General features: G+C 43.4%; 1 protein-coding gene across 3 annotated transcripts in view; it reads right to left on the bottom strand.

Moving 5' to 3' along the window:
- The window catches only part of GRIN2B (glutamate ionotropic receptor NMDA type subunit 2B), a 212,683-nt gene that overhangs the window by 16,713 nt on the left and 168,449 nt on the right, over window positions 1–27,521 (bottom strand). For all 3 annotated transcript variants that reach the window (XM_027680052.1, XM_027680053.1, XM_027680054.1), the window contains 5 exons: window positions 16,386–16,594; window positions 15,895–16,066; window positions 15,076–15,229; window positions 13,430–13,555; window positions 10,270–10,499 (listed from right to left, as the gene is read on the bottom strand). In XM_027680052.1, the coding sequence (XP_027535853.1) occupies window positions 10,270–10,499; window positions 13,430–13,555; window positions 15,076–15,229; window positions 15,895–16,066; window positions 16,386–16,594 (891 nt within the window). The remainder of the gene's footprint in view (window positions 1–10,269; window positions 10,500–13,429; window positions 13,556–15,075; window positions 15,230–15,894; window positions 16,067–16,385; window positions 16,595–27,521) is intronic.

Below are 27,521 nucleotides of genomic sequence, written 5' to 3' on the forward strand. Positions count from 1 at the left end.
CAACCTGCCATTAGTGGGGTTCCACAGCGCTCCATCTTAGGCCCTGGGCTCTTTAATGCCTTCATTAATGATTTGGACACGGGACTGGAAGGGATACTAAGCAAGTTTGCAGATGACACAAAATTCAGAGGAGTTGTTGACTCCCTCAAAGGCAGGGAGGACCTGCAGAGAGACCTCAATAAATTAGAGGAGTGGGCAATCACCAACCATATGAAGTTCATCAAGGGAAAGTGCCGAATTCTGCATCTGGGATGGGGCAACCCTGGATGTACATACAGACTGGGGAATGAGATGCTGGAAAGCAGTGTCATGGAAAGGGAGCTGGGGGTCATGGTTGATGGCCAGTTGAATATGAGTCAGCAGTGCCCTGGCAGCCAGGAGGGCCAACCGTGTCCTGGGGGGCATCAGGTACAGCATTGCCAGCCAGTCAAGGGAGGGAATTGTCCTGCTCTGCTCTGCACTGGTGCAGCCTCACCTTGAACATTGTGTGCAGTTTTGGGTATTGCAATATAAGGAAGATATTAAGCTCTTAGAGAGCGTCTAAAGGAGGACAACAAAGATGTTGAAGGGCCTCAAGGGGAAGCCGTATGAGGAGCAGCTGAGGTTACTTGGTCTGTTCAGCCTGGAGAAGTGGAGACTGAGGGAAGACCTCAGCACAGTCCCCAACTTCCTTGTGGGCGGAACAAGAGGGGCAGGCACTGATCTCTTCTCTCTGGTGACCAGTGACAGGACCTGAATGAATGGCCTGAAGCCGTGTCAGAGAAGGTTTAGGTCAGATATTAGAAAGAGGTTCTTCACCTAGAGGGTGGTTGGGCACTGAAACAGGTTCCCCAGGGTAGTGGTCACAGCACCAAGCCTGCCAGACTTCCAGAAGCATTTGGACATGGTGTGACTCTTGGGGATGGTCCTATGCAGGGCTAAGGGTTGGACTCAAATGATCTTTGTGGGTCCCTGCCAACTCGGCATATTCTGTGATTGTGTGAATCCAGTCACCACATCAACTCTTCCTGATTGTGGGCCCAGTTGCAGAAATCAACCCTAAGACTGCAATGGCAAAACCCCAGTTTCTTGTCTTCAACAGTCAAACAATACGTGCCTTGATTTATAAACAAAAAAAAAGGGAAATTAAAAAAAAAAAAAGAGAGAATGAACAGCACCAAATCCAATATGTCAGTTTTTGGAGGGCATAAAATTATCGTGTGCTCCATCAGACTGACTTTGTGGTTTATCCTATTATTCAATACCCAGTGATGTTTCAAATTCTCTGTCTTGCTTTGCACAGTGCTTTCACTCATGAATTGTTATAGATAAGTCCAAGAAAGGAGTTATCAGTTAGTGCAGCTGACTGCAGCAAAGTTGGCAAGGAATTAGATTAAAGTAACTTTTAAAGGAAGATGTAGTGTCGGTCAGACCCATAAACAAGAAAGAAAAATGTCTATGAACGTCTGCTGGCGAAATAGGGACACATGTGGGTCAGGGGAGGGAACAGAGCAACCTAGTGACAATGCAGAGGTGAGGGAGGGCAGGTGAAAGTAAAAGAAAGGAGTTCAAATATAGCAACTTTAAAAATAGTTGTCCTTGCAAAATAACTGAGATGAAAGCAGAGATCCAATTGGTGGAAGAAGTCTCCATCACATGCAGTTATTGCCAGACCAATGCACACAGTAGCATTGTGCAGCCTCTTTGCAAGCTGCATTGCTATGTAGAGACCTGCTCTGTGTGGCTTCTGCACAGAGCAGAAGACTGAAAACCTTGGGCAGTGCAGCATCACCACAAACAGATGACACCTCAGGGATCCCATGTCTTCCACAGACTCACCTGTGCGCGCATGCTGGCACCAGACTGCCTTTCTCCTGACCCAGGCATTACGGATATACCAGGCCTGAGGGGCCACTTCAGTATCAGACCACCACATATAGACAGAGTCCACTCACCATCAGCAAACCAGGTATCTTCTGGATTTGCAAAGTGTGTGAGCATTATACAGGCTCTGCACAGTTTCTCTACACAGAAGGTAATAATAATGCTTTAAAATTTCCTCAGGACACATTTGGCGGTATATAGGCTTCAAGTCAGTCATAGTGCTAGGTATCCCGCACACTTGACCAGAAAACATCTGTAGTGGAATAACTACAGTTTCACCAGTCAGAGACAAAAGCTCCTTGCACAGCTTGAGTATTAGTATGTGTGACATCAGACAACCACAGTCACATCTGTTGCAATGAACTGGGCTATGAAATCCTAGCTACAGTACACTTAACTTTTGCTTGCATGTGTGTAGAGGACGGAGATCATCTGTTTATACCAGCATCAAATCATGCCATGTATTTCATCTTTGAAAGTCAGCTTCCTTGGAAAATAAACACAAAGGGGCAAAAGGCCTGAATAATCCCAGGAAACACAAAACAGAAATTAGTGAGGTAGAAAGATGTCAGTTACTTCTCTCATGTTAATATCATTAGAAGTGTAGATGTTCATTCCGAGGGAAAAAATTAACTGATGAAAAAGACCTTGAGAGGAGAGGTGGCAGCTAAGTACAGAGGAATTTGAAATCTATTTTGTTTGCACATGAGACAGCTGGTTAATAAATTATGAAACACACTGAGAAATTTAGAGGATGTAGTTTGGTGGGGGAGCAATTCCATTTTTCCCCCATTTTCACTAGCAAAGGAAGGTCAGATCCTCTTGTCTTCTGAGTACTAATAGTAGCCAACCTACTGTTATGTGGGTACTAACCACTGGGCAGTAGGGTGAAATCCTGCGCAAGTCTGGCAAACCTCCCAAAGACTGCACAGGGGCCAGAATTTTCATCCAAGTAATTAGAAAAGCTTAATCATCACATTAGTGCAATTTCTTAAGCACCTCTGTAAGGCAGGGAGGCAAAGCAAAAAAGCAGAGCATTAGAATCAGGGCAGCTGGAGCATTCCAGCACCTTCCCAGAGGTGGGAGATAATGCCTTCCTTTAGCCTTCTGATGAAAGCTGCCTCCCACCTGCAAGTGGAAGACAGTAGAGGAATGAAAGCTGTATCACTCCCTTGGGAGTCCTGGGGTGCTGAATCAGGTACACCTGAAGCAAACAAGTCTACTGGGCCACGAGTAGACTTAGGGGAAGTTGAGTAGCCAAAGGGAGAAGCAAGGCTTCTTTCCACACAGAGAAGTAAAAATGTATGGGAAGATACAATCTGCCAAATATTTATCAAGTATATGTATGTACATATAACTTTAAATGTCACAGTAGCTAGGCATCAGCAAAAAAAAGGCAGGGGGAAAGCTGTTATATTTTTTTTTAATCCTGTAGATCTCATCCTCCTATCCCCTAACCACCAGCAACTCAGCCCTGATCATTCAGTTGAAGGAGACCAGCTCTCATCTCTAAGGCTGCCAAATTCTGGTGGTAGGGCCATTGTCTTTTATTTGACTGCAAAGTGCCAAGTACATTTATGGCACCATATAAATAATAAATAAAAATAGTCATTGCTTCCTTCTCCACTGACTTATACTGATGTGAGAAGCAGGACAATCCTTTGCTTCCCCCTCCTTTCCCTTATGTAACTCTCCAAAGACAGCTTTTTCCAGACTGCCACACAATTAGCACAGAAGCAACCAAATTTAACCAGTACCTCCAAAGGAATAGCTCCAAGTGCTGTTTAAAAGGAAGATGAAAAGAAAGGGTCAGTGGTGGCAAAGGCCTGGGAAAGGCCAGGACGGTGTGGTAGGGGAAATGCAAAAGCTGCAAGCTTCCACGGCCCCATCACCAATGTCCTTCACCCAGCAACTCCCATCCGTGCCTCCAGCAAAACCCAAGGGTTTGCATTTCTTCCTTTCCAGCAAGGATTAAGCCTATGGTCTGACTCTGACTATCCCCTCCCCTTGCATCCTACCTGCTCAAGTTCCCAACTAAACTGCATTTTTTTAACTGGTATTAATCCTGAAGAATCCCATTGCAAGTATTTGCTGCCATTATGTCATAGAATCACAGAATGGCTTGGGTTGGAAGGTACATTAAAGATCATCTAATCCCAATCCTCATACTGTGGGCAGGGACACCTTTCACTCTATCAGTTGCTCAAAGCCCCATCCAATCTGGCCTCGAACACTTAGAAGAATGGGGCATCCACAGCTTCTCTGGGCATCTGTTCCAGTGCCTCACCACAGTCACACTAAAGAATTTTTTCCTAATACCTAATTTAAACTTACTCTCTTTCAGTTTGAAACCACTGCCCCTTGTCCTGTCACTACATGCTCTTGTAAAAAGTCTTTCTTGTAGGCTCCCTTCAGGTACTGGAAGGCCAGAATTAGGTCACCCCAAAGCCTTCTCTTCTTCAGGCTGAACAATCCCAACTCTGTCAGCCTTTCCTCATAACAGAGGTGCTCCATCCTTTAATCATTTTGGTGGCCTCCTCTGCACCTACTCCAACAGGTGCATGTCCTTCCTGTGCTGGGACCCCAGAGCTGGATGCAGCACTGCAGGTGGGATCTCACCAGAGCAGAGAGAGGGGCAGAATACCCTCCCTCAACCTGCTGCCCAGGCTGCTTCTGATGCAGCCCAGGATACACTTGGCTTTCTGGGCTGTGAGCTCACATTGCTGGGTCATGTCCAGCCTCTCATCCACCAGCACCCCTAAATACTTCTCTGCAGGGCTGCTCTTGATCCTTTCATCCCCCAGTCTGTATTGATACCAGGGGAATCCCTCAAGATCAACAGAAAAAGAGAGAATCCTGAGAGACCAAGTCAAGGCTAAAGCACGTCGCAGCCTCCTTGCCACTCTGCACTACACAGTGCTGAGCATAAGAAAAAGAGGGAGAATGACAAAGTAGGATTGAAGAGGGTGGAAGAAAAAAATGCTTGAAAACCCACTGAATTTAAACATTTATAGTCTTAAAACTACTGAATCACATTTTAGCACACAGGCACAGAGGTTTGTTCCAAAGATCTCAGCATAAAAATCATCCCAATCCAAAGTGCAGAATGTCTAAATCTGATAAACGTACTAGTCTGCAACTGCAAAAATTTATCTGAGATCATATTTATGTACACAATAAATGTAAGTCACAAGTTAGAAAGATCTATTACTAACATCGATATGCTGTACATATTTAATAGCTATTTATTAATATGAAAACATTAGCATAATACGTAATTACACATAATAAATGTTTATTTTGTGTAATTGCACACAATATGTAACTACACTATAGAGTATTAGTAAATCCTTCATACTATAGCAACTGATGATTTACAAGGAGATGCAGAGAAATAATCAGATTTTAAGCCATAAAATTTCAGACTATTGGAGCTAGTGGACGTGGCACAGTCTTACTTCTGTCCAGCTAACTCATATCACCACAAAAGTGTCCTGAGAATAAAAATCATACTGCTGTTGAAAGGATTGCATATTTTCTGCTTTTGGATACCACCACATAAAAATTCCTTTATATCCTGTTGAAATGTGTGAAATTACCACAAATGTCTCTTGATAGTGAATGTTTAATCCCATGGAAGATTTGTACTGCCTCCAAGCCATCCAGTTAGACAATCTTCCCATGGCAGACCTTACAAGGTACAAGACTGACCCTCACTTTTAGTCCTCTTGAAAAATGTATACCTGCAGATATCTGCTCTGCATTTCCCTAGACTTCTCCAGAACAGGTATTTGTTGTACAAAAGCTGCAAGCTCAGAAAAGCATTTAACTTCAATCATGTGAATAATAGTCCATTGACTTTAATGTCACCACTCATGAGCGCAAAGTTAAGCACATGCTTAAGTGTTCTGCATATCTGGGATCCTTGTATAATGTCGATTTAATGTGCTGCAGAGTACAATGTGGGAAATAATTCATTTTTCAGTTTTGTGGCCAAGCATCTGCCAGAATAGAGCAGATCAGGGGTTTTTTGCAGGTTTTTCACTGAGGCTTTTGCTTTGTATCAACCTGAAATGTTTCGTTCATCTCAGAACTACGTGTGTTGTCTTGTCTTCCAGTTATCTCCTCCTGTCCCTTTGCTTTGTTACAGAAAAAAACACTTTTTTTTCTACTTTCTCTAAATGTAGGTCAATTTTATGAGTAGTGCCTTTAGAAAATGACATGTCAAAATACATGTCAGAAATATCAAAGTATTTTGTTTCAAGTATACTAAAATGAGCTACTTTGGAAAATATCAGAATTTCCTTCTGCCCTCTTATGCTCTCCTCAGATTTTTTTCAGTAAAATTATTGGCCAGTTTTAACTTCAAAATTTATTAAAAAAATATCCAAAACCAAACACATATCTATTGAAAAAATAACTGACCTATGCTGAACAGAAACAGGCCCTTTGTCTTGACATTTCATTAACATCTTAAAAAGCAAATAAGTCAAATACACATGAAATTTCAGCAATCTATATTAATTTGCAGGCATGCAGAAATACATTTCTCTCCTTTTTATGTCAATTACAAAATTACCATTTTGATACTTTATTAGCTTCTTTGGCATTTGCAACTAATTTATACGAAAGGATACTACTTTTTTATTATTATTAACCTACTGCATTCTAAATTATTTTATTTTAATGCCCTGCTGGCTGTCCACATTTCCTTTTATTCTATTACTACTGTATATGAATGGAAATTACGTATAGCTATTAGATTACTTCACACATTAGTTCATTTTATATAATCTTTCCTGTATTTATTGCCTTCGTTAGACTGAAATACCGCAGGCACTTGTTTCTGTAATGTGTCTGAAGCTCTCCCGTTAATGGAAATTGGGTTATATCTCCTGATTACAGTCAGATGAAATCCAGACCCAGGAGTCAACTGCAGTATTCTGCGACAGGCTGTCTTACCACTGGAGCTTTCACAGGGGGTCAGGGTGGTAGCAGCCCCCCCACATGGATTCTAGATGGATGCAGCCCAGCAGTGCGTGCAAGGATGCTCCGGCTGGGCTTGCGGTCTGTCCCACCGAGGGACAGAGCTCAGGACGGGGAGCTGACATGGCCAGTATGGCACTGCCCCTTCCAGGGCCACATCAAGTCCCTCTGCTGCACAAGGTGGACCAGTGGAGGCAGTGGGTGCTGGTTTGGCACCTGTGCAGAAGGAAAGTGATTCAGCATGCCACGATCACTGGGAGCTGGAAGGGAGAGGCTGTCGGAGCAGCACTCTTTCTGCAGGACTCACAGGGCCAGTACTGCTCTCGGGGAGGAGCAGGTTTCTCCTCTCTCAAACTGCCCACGGCTGCCCCAGCATTAAGAGCTACAGCTTGACATATGATTAAGCAGCTCCAAAGGTTAACATGGGGGAATTAACAGCCATTGTGAGATGGGTTCTTGGGTAAGTTCTGGCACCTCTTTTGAGCCAGCTAGGCCCAAAGGGTGGCACTCAGCAGGGTGGGCATCACCTGGGACAGAGAGAGTGGCAGAGGTCACTAAGCTCAGTACAGGGAGCCTCCAGACACCCTTAGTTCAAAATGGTATCCTGGCACAGGGGCATCCACTCCAGCCCAGCTCAGACAGACCTGCTCAAGCATCCACACAGCACAGCAGGAACATGACATTAGGCATTGTCTTGCATGTCATTAGGAAGTAAATGCTGGGGCACAGCCAAGACACCATCCAAGTCCTGAGACATCTGGAGTGTTTCAGCCTGTTTTTCTGGGGAAGTGGTACATCAGCAGCTGCAGGCACCTCTCAGAGTGGTTTTTCCCAGGCAAGGCCCAAGGAAGAGGGTCCAAGGAGACCCTCAGGGTGGCTGTCTCAGAGTGTAGCCAGACTGACCTTCACAGGTGTACCCCAGCCAGGCACAGTAATGGATTTTGTGAGTGCATCTGGCATTTTGGCTGCTCTACAGTGCCAGTGGGACACCTTCCCCAAATACTGTCATACTACAAAGACATTCACAAGCAGATCTGGGTTTAGGCAAGTAGAAACAATATCCCTTAAAATAACTATCCCTTTTTTTGTTGCCTTGGATTACATCCTCTACTGACTCCTTGTGCTAGACACAGATGCCCTTACCAGCTGATGGAGAAGGCCAGGAGACTGATCTGCCTCAGTTCTGCTGTGGACACCAGATCACACATTGGAGATAAAAGGGATTGGAAGCAATAGTTTTTCCTCTTGGAAAAGATAGTCTTTCCTACCTGGCTTTGAAAGTCTGAAATGGCTTTAAGCAGGCAGGAAAAGGGAGGTAGAGCATACAACATCTCTATGTGCCCTGGTGTGGCTGCACCCTTCATCCCGGCTAAGTAGTGTATTTAGAGGATGAGTCAGCTGCAAGCAATTATGCAAGTTTTGGAAAAGGGAAAATATGAGATTCAGAAAAGTGAATTCCTCCCAAATCAGGGCATCTTGAAGCAGTGTGACAAATGCCTGGATGACTGCTCCCAAGTTCTGCAGGGCCCTCTGCATGTTCAAAGAATGGAAATCCATGAGCCCAGTAGACCAAGCTCATTAACTGACATCCTTTGGAGCTAGTCCCACCTGTCTTTATTCTCCAAAGGGAGTTGTTGGTCTCCAGTTTCACCAGCCAATTTTCATCTGATTTCAGATGCTCTGGTAGATTGTAATCCCAATATTGTAAATAATTGTAAACCCAAATATTGAACTTGCACTAGCAGCTGTGTTTGAGGCATACCACAATGTTCTGACTATGTACTGTGGCCTTTCTCTTCCCCAGGAAACAAAGCACATATGCTTTAGGATAGCAAAAGAAAATACAGGTATCATGGCAAAGAAAAGTAGAAGAAAATTACCTCAATCCAATACACACAGGTAGCCCTACAGTGAAATCAGCTAAGATAGGCCCAGAAACTTGTAACCAAAGGCTCTGTGAAGCTCCAGGAGTTACCCCTTTCAATTGAAATTTCATGCACATATCTCTGCGGGTATGAAGAATATCTTAAAAACATGACAATAAAAGCATGGCTCTCTCCATGAGCCTAGGCACAGTCTGAAACAATAGATCACAGGTACAAACTATCCCATTTAGCTCAGACAATTGAAAACCTAATGATGACAAACTAATGTTAACTCTGATAGGGCTGGCTGGTTTTGAACAGTATCTTTCAGTCTGAAGGAGCCCATAGCTTTTAAGCAGCCTCTGCAACAATCTCCATTTAGCAGAAAAACATCCTCCCCTCCACCCCATGCTCAACACAGCACACTGCAAATGTGAAGACAGTGTGAAACAAATTGAGGTCAAAATTAAAAAAATAACAGGAGCACTTCTGTACGGATTGTATTATTCTGTGCCATGTTTCATTCCAGGAAAAAACAACAAATGGGAAAGAAAAACTCTTAAAAATTAATCCATCACAGAATTTCTAGCCTGCTGCACAGGACACTGTATGCACAAGGGGCCTGGCCACAATTTATTTCTAGACTGTCATGAGGGACACAAGAGTCAGTAACTATAACCAGTCCAGCAGTGCAACTCGCACCTGTGGTCCTCTTCTTGCTGCTAGCCCCAACAGCAATGTATGCAAGCTTTTGGCTGCCCTACAATGGCATGACCCCTTAAGCAGCCCCAGTGACTAAGTTACAAACTCAGCATGGGCAACTGAGCCTCACAATACTCAATTGCTTGTGAGTAACCTCACCCCAAAACAAAAATTAAGCAGTGTGCAAAGCTTTACACCCTCATGAACCAGACAGTGCTACCCTGCATGCATCAGCAATCTTCTCAAAACCCTCAAGTGTTCAGGGTCCAGCAAAAGCAAATGGTCTGCATGGACAAAATGCAGTGCAGACAAACAAGGCAGTAAAACAGTCTGAACAGGAAATAATTTCTTGTGCTAAGCCTCCAAATGCCTTGAAAAAAAAGACACTATAACTTTAAGTGCAAGCAATAGCAAATCATCAAAGCCACGCTGATTTACCCCTATAGGCAGAACTTTTCCCAAGAATAAATTAACATATCACACTTGCTAGCCTAATGGCTAGCATTCCTGCACAGACAAATTATTTCAGCCTGAAAAAACAGGTTATAGCCATTGTACACATCATCTCCAAAGCTCCATTAATTCGTTACTTGCTGACAGTCAAGGTGTGGTTTGGAATTGTGCAAGCAAGCACAGTTCAGTTCTGTTTATAACTCATTCCTGAAGTGCTTAAAACATGTAAAAGTGCAACTGAATACCAATGAAGAACAGTTGTGCTATTTAAACTAGGGCCTAAAGCTATGATGTGACTATGAAAACATCTGCACAGTTTCATAGTGAAAGCAAAGAAAAGAGGGTGGAGCAGCCTCTTCTGTAGAAAAAGTTACTTTGAGGGTTTGGGTGGATTGATTACCTTTTTGTCGCTCAAGCCAGACACCTGGTCCACGTATTCCTCTTGGATCATGAAGGCAGCCAGGTTGGCAGTGTAGCTGGCCAGAAAGATGACAGCGAAGAAGGCCCACACCGACACCATGATCTTGCTAGTGGTACCCTTGGGATTCTGTACTGGCACAGAGTTGTTGAACACCAGCCCCCACAGCAACCAGATAGCTTTGCCAATGGTGAAAGAGGGACCTCCTGGCTCTAGAGTGATTGAGAAACATGATCCCACAGTGAACATCTGAGAGTAAGTGGTCTGCATTTCCATTCACATCCACATCTTGACTTCAGAGTTAAGAGCAGTATCTATTCCCACTTGTGAGGTGAATGTCCGCATCTGAACTCCCCTATGTTTATGACATCACATCTCAGCAAAGTGCATCCTGAAAAATTATTTTTCAAAAATATCCTCAGATATTTATTCTGTCTCAGAGATTTCCATCGAAACCTTTTACAAGGGCATTCTTTTTTATTTGACTGAAATATCTAGAAGCCCAAACATTTAATTTTGGTTCAAGTGTTGTTACCAGAAATACAGTTTGCTCAGACAAATTCTGTCCTCATTTCTAGTTGCTCAAGATTGATGTCCTCAAGCTCCCAGCATAGACCTGTGCAAAACATGGTTCTCACTGTACTTGTACAGGTTCAAGGAAGAGCACCATCTGAAACAGCAGGGCTCTACAAATACTTCTGCAAGAGTGTTTCATTACCCACTCTGCTGAAGACACACGAACCAGAGAAGAGCAGAACTCCCTCTCCCCATGTTCTGTGTCTAAGATACATAACAGTGATATATACTCTGGTCTACCTCAGGAAAATCTACAGCTCTGTCTCAGATAGTCCAGGAATGGATCCAGTGTTTTAAAAGCTCCTATCTTCCCCTTATTCACTTTTCATACCCCAGAAGCCTTGTGTGCTCATGAAGCACTAGGTCTGAAAACTTGTGAAATCACACCTGTCTCCCAATGATCTCATACCCCCAGCACATGCTGGTTCCATTAGTGGAAACCTAAACCAAAATTTCCTCAACTTGAGCACAAGAAGAGCTGATAGGGAGAATGCAGATTCAATTACTCCAGGATTCTGCTTCGGGCACCAGGAAGATCTTAGGATGAGAATCCTCTGGTACAGTTCAAGCACCTGCCAACCTGGTCAGCACCCCATGCTTTATCAACTTGGGTAGGCTCATTGGAGCTTAGTGTTGCTGTCTGTGGTTAAGGCTGACTCCATCAGATTAGCAAAAGGGAAGAAAGCTTTGACGTATTTCTCCAAAACCCTGAGCAGCAAATAGCATAGATCTTCTGAAAGCACTAACATTTTACTCTAAGTACAGCCGAACAATGCAAGGGGCTCATTTTGCACCCAGGGAACTGCACACCAAGCTCAGAGCAGAATCATCACCTGGCAAAACTGGTGCCTCTAGATACCAGCGAGATAAAGTTCCTACAAGAAACATGGTTTATCACTCCTTGTCTTTTTACATGCTGGAGTGGTATTTTTATGTCCCTTCTACCTAACGTGCCCTAAGACACATAGGTGAAAGGCCTGAAAAACATCAGCAGTATAAGGTGTAAGGAAATCTTGAGAAGTTCCCTCTTAAAGCCTTCTTCTCTCCACTGATCACACCATGTGCTTCCACAGTTACTTTGTCAGCCACAAACCAAGACTGTAATGGGAGACTTCAATCCAAACCAGGAACCCAGAATCTTTCTGAGCTCTCCAACTTTGAGTGCCCAAACAACAGCACAACATTATTTAGGGACTAGATCAGGGTATGTCCACTTGACCCTGAAGAGAAAAATCTTAATGTTCGTAAAGAGAAAATCCAGGTGTGGGAGGCAGGGGCATACTGCCATAGTTCAAATGCAGCCAAAGTAACATTAGCCAGTGTGTTCATTACCAAAAGCAGCATTGCAGTCTCTGCAGCAAATTTCTGTATCTTCACATCACATGTGTCAGGGATTATATCTGCCTGATCATGCCGTACTGTTCATAATTACTCAGAAATATTGATAATTGCAGCTCAGATGACTTAATAACTGCACAACTGCACACCTGTACTAAGAACTGCTTCCAGTTCCACACGTGTATCAATATCTCTCAAAAGACTCATAGGTTTATCAGTACTTACTTTTGTGTCCACAAATCCATGGGACTATAATCAGTTGCCATAAAGGCCCTCCACAGCTCCATGTTAAGAGACAAATTCTCCACTTTTCTCCAATTCCCCATGCATGTGGTTCTGCCTGCATTTTCATTAACACTTTTTATTTTCACTCCTCTCCAATTTGATGGCATAAATTCACTCAAAGCACTAGACTGGGGAGCAAATGAGTGCATTTTTCAGTAACTATCTCTCTCCCACTATTCTGAACAGGTCAATAAACCCAGAAAGGTTTGAAGGGTTGATTTATCAGGGGGTGAAGATATGCAGATTACAGAAGACTCAACTTGCTAATTGTCTTCATCTCAATAAGGAAAAAAAGGCTGTCTCTTAGGCTCTCTGTTCATCCTCTCTTTAACTCATCTGGCTGCCTTCTGAAGATCAGAACCACAGAGATGGATCACTCACTTGTTCCCATCTTTCCTGGTTCTTTTGCAAAGTAATTTTTCACTCACTCCTAAGAAAATGAGCTTCCCATTTTCTCAGTTGGTCTTCAAAAGCCAGAGAGCCAAGTAGTAGAAAGACATGACCAGGTGACAGATGTGGAGTTAGAAGGACATAGGACTATGCTGGGAGGCTGGCAGAGTGGCTTCCTCTCCAGGGAGTCGTAGCACTAAAGGATGGATTGACAGTGCTGAGCCCTATGATTGTCTCAGGGAGTGCAGCACCATGGGCCCTGCCAACACCAACTACCAGGGCCCATTTCCCTTCAATGAGAAACAAGTTGGAGCTGGTATTTGCTTTAGACATAAAAGGCAACACAGCTCCGTCTCTCGGGCCAAGCAAATTATCCATTATACACATCTGCTCTCTTCACAGTCTGTTTTCCGCCTCCATCCCTGCCCTCTTAGGTCTGAACTCAATGCTCAGAGTGGGCTAGATCTGTATCATGTTCAAGGCAAAGAACACCCTACAAAGGAACTGAGACTGAAAATAAGAGAGAACCATAGCAAGAAAGGGTTCCCCTTACCTCTGCCATCAGCAAGGCACCGATTATAGCCCACAGGGCTGAAGTACTCAAAGACGAAGACGGCCACCGCAGAGATGATAAGCAGCATCACAAACATCATCACCCATACATCAGCACTGAAAGGCTCTGGATAGGAAGAGAAAACCATGATAAAAGACCCAATAACAACCTCTCCTCCTTTGCTTTCCAGAGCACACCAATGTGGGGCAAACTGGGTTGGGGGAAAACAGAACTTAAAGCCTTCAACCTAATTCTGAAAAACTTCTTGAACAGGGAGAACTATAGTTTCTGCCTCTGTAATATCTGCATTCCATCGTACTGTTCCATTTGTGACACATGGTTCCATCTGGAATTACATGCAGCCATTGTGGCATGCATTGATAAAATAAAATGCATTGATAAAAGATTGTTCCCAGGAAGTCCTCCAACACCATCTGGAGAGAGTGGGGAAAATCAAGCAGAACTGGCAGAGTTTCAGACAAGCATCCAACTTTCAAGATGCTATTGAGCCAAAGAGCATCTCCAAATTTCTAAGGTTCAGCCATAACGATAGTAGTTTTTTCAGTTATTCCATTCCTGTAGCAATAGGAACACTGGCTCATTCTAGAAGTGTTAGCATTCATGTTCTGCAAGTATTTGATCTCTGCCAGGTTTTCTCCTTCTCCAAGCTGGAACAGAAAAAATGGGACTGAACCAGATCAAAGAAACAGAGAATTTTGTTCCAGAGTATAGCCAATATTGCAACCTCTGTTAAATTGCAGTTTAAAATTTTGGAGTTAACTTTAACATTGCTTTTACATACCCCAGCAATATTGGTGGACTTGGCTAAGGGCAAAAACTCCTGAAGAGTGAATAGTCATGAAACTCCAACTTAAAAAGGTTTGGGAAAATTTCGTTACCCATATAAAGTTATTTCTATTGTAAATGTTCTCATGACTCTGGCAGAGAGCAGACAGTAATTATATAACTCCTATTCTGTGTTTGCTGCATCATAAAGCATTTTATAAAGTCAAATAGTAGATACAAGGAAGATATGAATGTCTTGGGGAAATGCAGTATAATTTCTGCATTCTCTGATCACTCTCCACCACTGAAGGACATTAGAAATGCCTTTATTGGAAGACCCAATGTCAGCACGGAACTGATGGCTCAACTGTTCTTGAAAAGGTCTATTAGATCTCTAACTTCTACTAGTTGCTCTGTCAAGGGAGGGTCAAGTTAACAACGTCTTTACAAATAATGTCTCTCAAAGTGCAACAATTTATTGCTAACTGCTATCACTAAGTGTTACGGCATACCAGCTATAAGGTTTGAATCAATTTTCTTCTGGCCTACACTCCTCGAACGTACTATTAGTTGAGTCACTGGGAAACCACGTGCTGCAGCGTAGGTGACAACTCTGAGCGAGCCCATTCTTTTCTGGGATTAGGCCCACAATTGCTGAAAAATGCCTTGACTTGGAACTCCTATGCAGTGCCTGTTTGCATTTGCCCAGATTTTGTTAGCCTGGGATTTAGAACTAAAACAACACAGTATATTTTTATATACCTGTCCCACAGGTACTCCCAAAAAGGAGCTTTCAGGCTAAGAATCACAAGCAACCTTCACCTAATTTTTTAAGTTTTAATTTTAGATTTAACTGATACCTAAGAAGGCAGAAGGTGAGACAGTTCCATTGCTACGTGACACCATGACACTGATTCCTGTCTCAATGAAGGGCACAGAGAAATCCACCACTTCTGAACGTTCCTCATTAATGGTGAGGGATCCCACAGCCATATAGGCCCGTTTGGTGACCACCTGGAGGAAGAAAAGGAAAAGATCACACACAGACACGAGGCAGCACTCAACTACCACTCAACTACCAACTCAAGCCCCTTCTCATCTTTCTGCCTTTCAATACAATCTTTTTACTCCTGTAATCCCATTCCCTCGATTGTTTGTAACATCTTTGCTGTCTAATCTTTCATCAAGACACTTTCTTCTTGCAGGAAACCTTTAGACATTAATCTTCTCCTCAAAGCTGGTATGTGTATAAAAAATAAATCCACAGAGGTCTTAGAATAAACACATCATCCACAAAGAAGACATCTTATCTCATTTTTCTGTCCTTCTTTTATCCTCCCTCTAACACTACGAAGTCTTATTTCATTCTTTATGCACCTTATATACAACCTACGCATAATCTAGGGTGCATGGATATCAGCCTCTTTCTAAGACTGTATAGGCCAAATTTGTGAGACCATAGAGAATAATAAGTAATTGTCAAACTGGAAAGGTAGTCACGGTCAGAGTGTCAGAGCAGATTAATTCACCCAGTGCTGAGAACGAATGCAGGCCAATAATTTCTAAAGTCACCTCTGCCCCTGTCCCAGAAGGAGATCCAATAATGATGGGAGACTAGACCTGATGCATGTCACCCAGCCCAGGGATAAACCCCTCCATGGCCTCCCTTTGCTGCTGACCTCTCCAATCATTCCATTCCACGTCCCATTGATCTTTTTCCCATGCTTGCCATTAGTCACCAAGTAGAGGTCATAGGTGAACTTGACAGACTTTGAGATTTTCTTGAGGATGTCAATGCAGAACCCCTTGCAACATTTCTTCATGTAATCTGGCTCCTCATCCGTTTTGTTCCTAAATCATAACAACAATAATGGGTTAAAAGACTGGGAGAAACTCCTTTAATTCCCTTCTATCGTCAGTTTGCATTCCTCTTCCCACAGTATAATGTGGACAATTTCTCTTGTGCTATCTGTGCTGGAGGGTGAAGGGACACACCACAATGATTAGCCCAAAGGGGCCAGTCATGAATGGACACAGGACAGGCTGGGAAAATGGAGGTGATTTGCTAAAAAAGGATTATCAGGTTATGATGGTATTGGCCTAACAGACACTCGACATTCTGCTGAGAAGGGAGAGCCCAATAGGAGCAGAAGAACCCAGGGGTGCATACTCAGTCACTATGCGTTTTTGGCAAGGGACCGTGTTCCTCATGCAGGTGCCACTTAGGGGGTCCACATTCTCCACAATGACAAATGGTGCCTCTTCCAAGGTCACGATACTCAGGTGATCATCCTCACGTTCCTCAGAGTCAGGATACAGCTCAAAGCGTGGCCACACATAATACTTCATCTGCAACTTTTTTTCCTTCCATTTTCCCACCTGTGGAGACACAAACCACAGAAGTTAGACTTTTAGTTGTCCCATCCCTTTACATCAATCGCACCTACTGCAGAACTGGAGGACCACTCTGGAGTACCCAAGCTCATGGCTCCTGTAAGATGAGAATATTTCTGGGGAGAAGGCTCTGAATAAATGGGAAGTAGAGGGAAGTAGAGAACAAGAAAGATGTCTGAGTTTTCTCATCTCTGTGATGGTCTTACTCTCTGGGAGAGTGAGTGGATAATCATACGAGTACTAAAACCATGGTCAAACAGACATGACGTCTTTCAATTTTCTCAGCCAAACAACAGGAACAGAGCTTGATGTCTCCTGAAAGGTTGACTTGAGCCTACAAGTCACAATAAATATGGCGGGGGGGGGCAGCCTTCTAAAAAAAAGGAGATACATACAAATTCTGAAACAAATGTTATTTTGAAACATAGAAGTTGAACCATTTCACTTGAAAAAGTCAAACCAGAACTTCTAATTTCCTCAAAATTTTTTCTTCATTTGTTTTCAGAGAAATTCATCAAACAAATTCAATTTAGCCAAACTTGATTTTGCCCAGAAATAAATCCTTCTTCTGGAAAAAGACTGCCCATTTCGTAGTGAGGACTGAGTTCTTCCAAGAGACAGGTAACTGAAGAGGGAGATGTTCTGCATTTTCAGGAGTGTCTTCATAGGAGAAGAACACAGACAGAGGTGCTTTTTAACAGTAGTTCTTGCTATCCCCTGCAAGGCCTTACTGAAATACCTGCTCTTGTCCTTTCACAATGACTTGGTTACATACCCTAGCTGGAAACAAGGAATTCTTTGTGGGTTTGACACATGAAAATTAAAACCAAAGAGCATCTATGATTTTTTAAAATCTTGCTATTTTTCCATAATTTCCATCACCTCCATAAATTTCTATTGCAGTTTTAGAACTCCTTATTTTCTGTTTCCTAAGTGAATAGAGATCATATCTTCAACAATCAAAACAGATGCCATAAATCTGCTGCTACAAACGAGAGCTGTTTTGAAGCCACTAGAGTCCTTAAAGAGGCAATACATGTTAAGCATGCCCACTGTCCATGGTAGACAATTTCTTCCTAAAAATTCCAGGAAAAGAAAAAAACTGAACATCAACTATACTTTCAGCTATCAAAGTCTCATCTTTGTTCTCAGTTTCCTGTCTCCCCATGACAGCTGATACTAATTAGCACCTTGGCTGGCAGCTGAAGCGGAGAGGGTTAAGAAGCTAACTGGGCTTTAGAAGGAACTTTCCTGCAGGATCCTCAAAGCAAGCCCTCCAGGCCGGGGCTGAGACATGCTGACTTGATGGCAATGTGGGTGTGTGGGAAGCTTGCGTGACTGCTCTTTGCCGTGTACCTGCTTGGTGGGTAAACAGAACAGCTTCATTCCACTGCAATCCAACACCCCTCCTACCACCCCCAAATTTCAGTCATTTATTTATTTAAATGACAGGATGGGAGGGAGAAGCACTTATTAAAGGCTCATTAGGTGTCAGCGGTTAATCTGTGAAACTCAAAGCCCAGCTGGGGTTTGGCATTTCAGAGCATCTAGAATTCACATAAAACACTTGTCACCTTCAAAACAAACAAACAAACACTTCATCTGGCCATGAAAGAAAAATCCACTCTGGGAGCTTGTGGAGGGAGAAGAAAGGCAGAAGAAACCACCCAGAGACAGCAGTTTCCCCATACATCCCTGCAGCATGAACAAAGCACCCCAGTGAGCACAAGGCAGGAGGTTTGTAAGAAGGTGGGTGAAGTGTCTGGGCAGCTGGTCTTGACTTCTCAAGGGCAAAAAATGCCAAGAAGAGCTTGCTCCTAATGTTCCCTCCACCCATGAAGTCACACAGCTTGGACCACCAAGCAGGGTATGTGCAGCTATTTATCTATCTATCTAACTACCTATCTATTTACCTATTTTTTTTTGTACTTAAGTGGTCAAGGAGGAGTTGTTTTAATTTTTAAATACACTTTGAGCATCGGGTTAAAGCTGGAAAACTGAACGCTCTATGACTGGTGGCTCCTTTTGTCCACAAAAGACAGGCAGTTGTCTAGGGCAGCAGATGATCTGTACTCAAGCTAACATCTAAGCCTGGATGTGGACAATGAATTTCTAAGGGAATAAAGAGCATATACTCACATACTCACCCTGGATCTGCCCAGCCCTGGACTTCCCACTCATTGACCAAGCAGGTCAATTTATCATCATCTGAGACAGAGATTTCTGCAGTGCTGCTTCAGCTCTCAAATAACTGAGCTCAAATCCCCAAAAGCAGTTCTGTGAAGCTACCAGACAAGCAGAATAACTGCACACACAGGGCACAGTAGGGACCAGCGATTAAGATGCTGCACAGAACAGCCCAGATTCCAGCTCAGGAACATTAACTTATCATAGAAATAAGTGGTTGATGAAAGAGACATCTTGCAGAATCTCAGCAGCCCTTAGATATCTCAGTAACAGGCATGATATAACCCCCTAAGTGATAAATTAGATCAGATAGGCAAACCCAACCCATAATTACCCAGAAGTGCTCTGGGACAGAAATGGGAGTTTATAAGGCTGTGTGCCAGGCACGTTTCACAGTGTTGTACTACATAGACAACGTTATGAAATTAGGATAACAATGACAGTCTTACCACAGCCTTTTGTGCACTGAATCACCTAATCTGCAAATACAGTAGTACATGTCCTTTCCTTATTATTCCAATAAGATCACTCTAAATTGTCCAAAGAGGAGGAAAAACAGGATATAAGGAAATGTTCTGACTTAAATTTTCAGATCAACTCTAAAATGTCTCGAGAATACATGCAAATATTACATTTCGTTGCTAACCTGAACAATCAGACATGCCATATACCTGTAGATATCTACAGATGCAAACAAGGAAAATCAGAAAAGCTTTGTGAATTAAAAGGGGACAGACTTCTTTACATGCTTATGCATGCAAAGATCAAATGTGTATGCATGTAGCTGAAGAAGGACGGACTTAAGCAACATGTGGGCAAGGATCGATAATAAGAAACATCACATGTGCAGAGGATGGAAACAACGCAAGAGAAAAAAAACACATAAATGTGCATCATATGTTAGATAATCTGCCACGAGACAGAAGGAGAAATTCACTGTAGGGACAGAGGTTAGCAGAATTAAATGCCAAAGATTTGTCCAGGTAATGATGCCTACTCTTAAAGAATATAACCTACCAAGCTGTATAGAGCAGAGCAAGGCATTTCTGAAGTCTCAGGGTATTTTGCATTAACTGTTATTACTTAGGTTTTGCTGAGTGCTTGCCTCAGCAAAAAGAGGAAAAATAAACCATCCCAGGTATCTCACATATTGGTTACCCTGCAGTTTCAAGACCCAATGGGTGTTCTCCAATCAGGGTCCAGTCATCCAAACTTCCACTAGAAGCCCTGGAAGGTCACAGAATCAGTAAAATTAAGGATATGAGGGATCTGTGAAACCTCCTTTCTAATCATATTCTCCAATCCCTAGGTATGTTCCTTTATGCTAGGACACAGTTCCTAAGAGACAGAATTTCACCTTAACTTCCCCTTGTTCTACCTATATCACATCCAATCTTATCAAGAAAGTAAAGTCACTTTGGTTTGGGGATGAATTTGGAGGTGTTGAGGGAGGGGAACAGCTGACTTTTACCTTAATTATAAGATCCTACTTTGGATAACATTGTTGGAAGTAGAAGTCCAACACGTTTGCAAAGAAGGAAAGGGAGAGCTATTGTAGAACAAAAAGTTAATCATATATGCTATTTGTTTGTCTAACTACATAAGTTATCCCATGCAGACAAAAGATGAGATTGCCTATGCAAGGGGAAAACAAGTGGGAGCCTTCTGAAAGCCTTCCAGCAGGCTGGCAAATTGCCTTAACCGCGGTATAATGCAGCCAGAATAAAAGAGTTCTGCAGTATGTTAATGCGCATCTTTAATGAAAGGTGTATTACATTAGTTCCCTGAAACTGATTCTTAACAGAGGCTTTTCTTTCCTCCCAAGGGAAGCTAAGGCTTGTAACAGCCATTTGTGGCAGATGTTTCTCTAACCTGTCCTTACACTGACAGAGAGCCCATGGTCTCCACAAGCAGTCTATTCCGGTGCTTAACTATCCTTCCCATTAAAAAGCTTTTTTTCCTGATGTCTAACCTAAATCTTCTTGCTGAAATTTATACCAGGAGAATATATTTCCTTATTCTCCTACATGTGCTCTTTTCAGTGTTATCAGGTCAGTAAGATATTTATAACAGAGGAGCTGATAGTCTCGTTCAGTGGCTATCTTATAAGCTATACTGGCAACAGCAGATACCTGTTCAAATAATTAGCACTCAGCCTCACCATTTACAAAATCCTTACCCAGATGGGTAGGATGGACAAGTACAAGCTAATCCCATGAATTTCCAAAATTGTTTGTTCCAGCAAAGGCAGAAGTCAATCCCTGAATTCCTTCTAATACGCCAAGGCAGGACTTCAAAATGCAAGAGCATCTGGAAAAACTTCTAACTAATGTCAACAGATGGAAAAATGAAACCTCCTAGAAATTTGGCTTGCAAGGTTTAGGCAGCAGAATACAGTCCGAGATTAAACCAGAAACATTCAGATACATTTCTTAGACAAGATACTCAGTGGCATTGCATAGGTATTTGAGGTGAAGGTCCAGAAGAAAGCCTGAACCTGAAGGTGCTTGTTTTTCAACAGGCTGGAGGAGAACTATGTCTAGGAAAAGTCTTTTGATAGTTATTATTTCATTTAGGCTTCTATTTGCACCATGCCTTGCACCACTCTCTTTTAATTTACAATCTTATCTCAATTCCTGCTGCCCTTGATATAGAAGAAATACAAAAAGAACAAAAGGGATTTGGTTTCATTTGCAGAATAAGAGAAAGACTACTCCAAACTCACTTAGGACTTGAACAGCTTTCTGTATTTCCCCAAAGTTCAGTGTTTCCTTTCTTATTGTGGTTTGTTTGGGGTTTTTTGGGGGGGTCTGGGGTTTTTTTCCTTTTTTATTTTCCCCAGGAGCTGAGGGAAAAATTCTCCATTCCAGTGGAGAAGCACTAAAGCAACAACACAGAGCATGGATTAGAAGGCAGCAATTCCCTGTTCCACCCAGAACCTCTGTACTCTTGCACCTCCCTCCATATTGCATAAAATTGAGATAATGACATGTTTTCACCTCGGGGGTGCACTGGGTAGATAAACACAGAAAAAGCCATGAGGCTCACACGTAGTGTGGAAATGAGCAGACACACACACATGTGTTTAGGGATAGATGAGGAAACGTATATAGCATGTATCTGTGAATGGTGTAAATAAGAAAACTTCCTGTCTTTAATCTTTGATGTCAGTTGGTTAACTGGAAACATCTTACATAACTTTTACACCTGATTTTAATACATGAAAAATGGAAGATCAAATATAGAAAAGGTAAAGGTAGGATATTGGGCATGGGGCAGAAAATGGGACTGTTATTGGTAATATAGCTGTTGGAGAAGCACATCTAGTCCCTCTGGGAAGCTGCGCAAGTCCAGGGAGAAATAAGAGTCTTGTCAGTAGAATTGGTACAGATCCCTATTGAGGACATGGGTAAACCAGAACAACTGGGCAGGACCTGAAAAGGGCTACCACAGGAGTAACAGAAGCACCATAGAAATAGCAATTATAACTGGGACACTGTCAGTGGAAGGAGTTATTGCTCAGGATACATAAAATAAAGGTAGACCTGGGGGATGCAATTGTAACCTTAATGCTGCAGTAGACTGTGAAGAAATAAATAATGCATAAATAAAGAGGAATCATTTTAGATTGAAATAGCTTTTGGAGGGCTGCTGCAAGATATTCCACCAGGACTGAACTACAGAGATCTACTGTAGCTCCATAGGCTTGGCTTTTAGTCTGGATAGAGATGTCATCACTGTTACTGAAGAGAAATTCTATCAGGAACTAAGTCATTATGGGAGTCTTTAGCTTCATAGAGATAAGGTGGAGAACAAATGCAAATTTTAACAGCATAACCCTGATGGATTTTTTTTTTTGGATCTGATACTTGACACATTTCTTCACCTCAAAATTACTCAATAGGCAATGGGTCATGATGTTTTACACTCAGTTTGGGCAAAGCAGCGAGGAACCTTGCAAAAAAGCTAGTTATCATACATAACCTTGGATTGAGCGATTAGGGGAACAGAAAGCCTGCCTTGAAGGAGGAGATTAAAAAGCTTGTTTAACCTAGATAAATGAAAGTCAAGAGGGGATATGACTGCTCTGTATAAATAAAGGGGGGACAGATACACAAGGGAGGAAGGAAAGTAATTTATAAGCAAGAAAAACAATGCTGGTACAAGAACAACTGGTTGTGAGGAAATTTACCTTGAAAATAAGATAGATTTTAACTATCAGAGGAGGGAAGTTCTGGAACAGCTGCCCAAAAGGAGCTGTGAAAGTAACCAAATTGGGGTCAAGAAGGAGCAGAACTGGTTTGTATAGGGCTATATGATTTTGCTGCCAAGAGCAGAGGGATGGGACCAGATGAGCCTTTCCGGTCCAATGACTTCAAGTAAGCAGAAGCAAGAGGAGGAATTCCTCTGTGAAAAGCCTTTTCCCATTGATTTTTCAGTCTGCAGATGTCAAAACTCAGTCTTAATCAGTGTATCTCTGTCCCTCGGCAAACCCACGTGAACACAAAGACTTATGTTAATGGTATCGCCAACTCCTTGGCTCATACTTCCCTCATTCAGCAGCAAAACCTTCTCCAGTGCCCTGAGAATAAAACATTCCTCTTAGCTTTCACCCAAGCTGGTTAAATTATGACTCTCATACTTACAGTGCTGACATCACACCCATCACCAAACTTACAATTCCTATGAGGCTACAGGTCTGTATCTTCACATAGACTGGTCTACAGCAGGTGGAGAAGAGATGCCACGAAGCACAAAAATCTCCTGTTTACAGACACTTACGGTGATTAATTAGCCACATCAGCCTAAGCAGACAAGAAATGGTTGTGAATGCTCCACTTGCAAAATTAATTAACATAAAAACAACACTCCTTCCTGAACCTCAAGCTCACCTTCCACAACCACCTGGGGAAGGCTGCTTTCTTGACTGCACCTGCAGAAGCAGGAATTGCTTCTAATAGCCTTTCAATTAAAATTGTAGGCTGTAGGAGATGGTGCAATTTTCTCCCCTCTATTTATACAGCACCTAGCATGTGCCAGAAAGAGAGAGGCTAAGCTTTGAATACAGACAGGGTGAGGTACTTGCTCTTGCTTTACATCTCATTTTGGGAATAAAAGCTCTTTGCAGAAACATGGTCCCGCAGCTCACTGAGATCTGGAATTTACACAGCGCTTGCCATTTTTGCTGAAACATTTATTTCCTGGTGCATTTATATGCTTTTTGCAGTTGCTAAGGTCCTGTCCCCTGCCATGATTAGCCTGAGAAGGTTAATGAGATATACTTTGAGAGCTTCTGACTTCTGCAAAGTCAGTGAACTATGGAGCTCCACTGGTGTCACAAAAAGGTCAGAGCTGTGAGAATGCCAAAGAGTTTGCCTTGCTAAATCATTCCTCCAAGCCAGAAGGTACCAAGAGTTCAGCACAGGCATAAAATTAGCCAGGATCACCTGATACCTACTTCTGGGCGATGGTGGTGTTCTTGGTAGTAGAATTAACTTGGTAGCCCAGAATTGGTTCATCCAGGCAAGGCTGGCTCATGCAGGAGCAGTGTGATCTCCAGTGGGGCATATTTTATCAAGGACCTCAGTGCTACCTGATGTATACATAACCATGATTTATGGAAATGCAGACTGCAGTCAGCACAGGCATAATTAGGAGACATGAGGGGAAAGGTTAGAGGAGGCTGTTCATGGTAGTGGAGGCTAAGATCTGAGTAGGCTGTAGAATGTAACTCTAAGCTTCTAGCATGGGCAAATTGGGTGTTAGGATTTGGGAAGAAGAATTAAAACAAAACTTATATCTTAACAAACTCTGAAGACTGACTACCATCCAACATAACCCACCTCCAGCTAACAGGCAGTGACACCACCTGACTCGGGTTCTTACGTAATAACGTTGCATTCTTAGAGACATCATGGCCTTCTGAAATGACTCTGTGTGAGGACAGGGGAGCTTAATACAATGCCCTAAACCCCAGCAATATCAGTCTATTTTGATTCTAGTCTGGGAAATAAAATCGAAAGCCAGGGAGCTTATACTGCCCCTATCATTGTTCATCTAAGGTGAAAGAAGGTTTCACCTCGAGCATCTCTACTGCTCTCCTCTGCAGAACTGTGGGGCAGAAGAAAATGTAGCAGGGATACTGGTAAGATTGCATGTTTTGCGTCACAAGGGGTTCAGGAGTCACAATGGTTTTTAAAAAAAATTTATTTTTATGTGCACATATAGGCATCTAAATGCTTTATGTAAGCATTTTGCTGTCTCTAGGAGTGCATCCGCACTGTGCAGGTGTGTGTCTGAATCCAGTACGTGTCCATGCATGTAATGCCCTATCTAATGATTTTTTCCCCTTGGCTTTCCCTGTTGAGTTCTGCGTTTGAGTTTGATTTTGCTGAGCTTTCATTTTTTTTACTCAGACTTTTCTTTTTCCCTCTAAAACATGTTACACAGAGGGAGGGATGTTTGCCAATTCACACTGCAGTCTAGGAGAAGGTTTAGAGCTTTGGTTGGTAAGTGGGTCCAGTACAGCAGTGTACAAAATCCTGACATGTGTGCAGTGACACCTACTCTTTACACTGAGCAAATATCTCTCTCAGCATCTCTTAGAACTTAAGGCTAAAGGAATGTTTAAAAACGAAGATGCAGAAGAAAGCCAAAGCCTTTTCCTTGTGCAGAGGCAAGTCAGATGTTGAAGCCAGGCCCAGCAGGATTAGGAGAGGAGACACTATGAAGAGAGAGGGGATGAGTTGCATAAACCTCACTGTTTTCTGAGCTGTGTAAGCAAGACTGAAGGTGCCACTTCTATAAGCATCTCCGAGAACATCAGAGAGATCCTTTGAATTTCACCAAGGGTTGTCACAGACACTGAAACACTTCCCCATCCTGCACACAGCAGCCAGAGCCCCTGCTCTTTGCCAGGCAGCCCCACAGTGCCCCTGTGCAGAGATGCACGCCTGCTGAGAGCAGCACTGGCATGGCTGTACACATACTCCTCTGCAGAGAGATATGGGGTGCTTGGCTCTTCTCTCACTGGTAGAAAGGGAAGGATCATGCCTCTTTTGGAGGAATTACAGCACATGTTGGGAGCCAGATTCCAGGGAAAGCAGTTACAGAGCTGCACATTACTGTTTCCTTCCTTTACCACCACAGAGAGCACTGGGCAGGTGATTGCAAATGCTGTCCCCACCAACAGCACACTCTTTCTGGATCCTGGCTCTGGATTCACACTGGCATAGCCACAGCCAGCCCCACTACCTACAAACCTCCAGGGTGCATGTCTGCCCCCTAAATGTGGCACATGGCAGGGAGTGTCATGCAACGCACCAGGGGTGGGGCCATCCCAAGGAGTAGTCAACTGAACCACTGCTTCAGATCTCCAAACAGAGTAGAAACAACAGCTCTGCTGTGCACCCTGGTTCTCTGCCACGTCTCCTCACTTGGCTTTGCAAAGGGACCAGATGGGAAGCAAACCTGTAGGTAACCAGGGACACCCTTGCTGCTTTCCCTCTACCTCATGTGTGGTAAGGGGGCTGCTCTCTGTATCCTTGCATGTTTTCTTATCCAGTCTCCTTTACTTGTCTCTATGGAGAAGGCATGTAGACCCCCTCATGACCAGATTCGGTTTCTCTCTCCTTTCTTTCATTCACTCAGGTGCTCCCCAATAGACACAGGGGCAGGGGATGGGGGAAAGCAGAGGCAACAGACATCCCCCACCTCATCTGTGAGCAGAAATGGATTGTGGTCCTTCATACCCCAGCTCATTATCACCCCATCTCTCACCCACCCACGGTCCTGCCTCCCATCACTGCTCTGCACCCACGGACACAGTCCCTACTGCACAGACCTGTGTGTTCCAACTGCTGCCTCCATCATGTCTTTAGTCTGATGCCCCTGTGCCAGGACCAGGGAGAGAAGTGAGACCAGTGCAAGCAGTGTAGAAACCTGTGGGGATGGGAGAGTAACTCATGTGATTTCCCCACATCTCAGCTCCCACTGACTTAGATATGGATTGGGTCATCCCCATCCCAACAGTGTCCAAACAATGGCTTCACCTCTGTCCTGAAATTAAGTGCTGGCCCAAGCCAGAACAGTGTCAGCACTGCACATCTCCACCAGCAATGTGCATTGCTAGGGTACTTCTCCCTGTGCAACCGCAGATCTACCCCTCATACAGGAGAGGCTGCCAGGTCAGACAGGGCCTCCCAGGAGCCAGTTTGGGCTGTACTCTCCAGCTGGATACTCCTGCCTTAGAAGCTCAAGCTTCAGACTTTCTGATGGATAAGCACTCCAGAAAGAGAACTCACAAGCTGCAGGACCCCCACCTGACCCACTGCTACAGCCAAGCGCTGGGCTTTGCTTGAAAACCACAGCACTCTGCCAAGTTTGGGTAGAGCATTAGACAAGACCTATCAGCTCTACCTACAACTTACAGAGAAGACCTGATCCTTGGATGGAGCCCACCAGCAGGACAACTGGTTCATTGCACACGTGCATTACTGCCATGCTGGCTGTAGCCAGCAAGTGCCATGTGAGCAGCAGGGAGTGGCTCTGCAGAAGATTTTTTTTCTCCTTTCCCATCCCACACACAGGTACACATCCACAAACACAGAGGTACCCCCAGCAGCAGTTATTCTAAGCCAATCTGGGTTTGGAGTCCAAGCAGAATTGCCAAGGGCCCAGCTGAGGCCATCTGGGCTGCAAGGCATATCTGTGCAAAAGGAGCACA

Source organism: Neopelma chrysocephalum, unplaced genomic scaffold, assembly GCF_003984885.1.
Source record: "Neopelma chrysocephalum unplaced genomic scaffold, ASM398488v2 Primary Assembly neopelma1_59, whole genome shotgun sequence".
Taxonomy (NCBI): domain Eukaryota; kingdom Metazoa; phylum Chordata; class Aves; order Passeriformes; family Pipridae; genus Neopelma; species Neopelma chrysocephalum.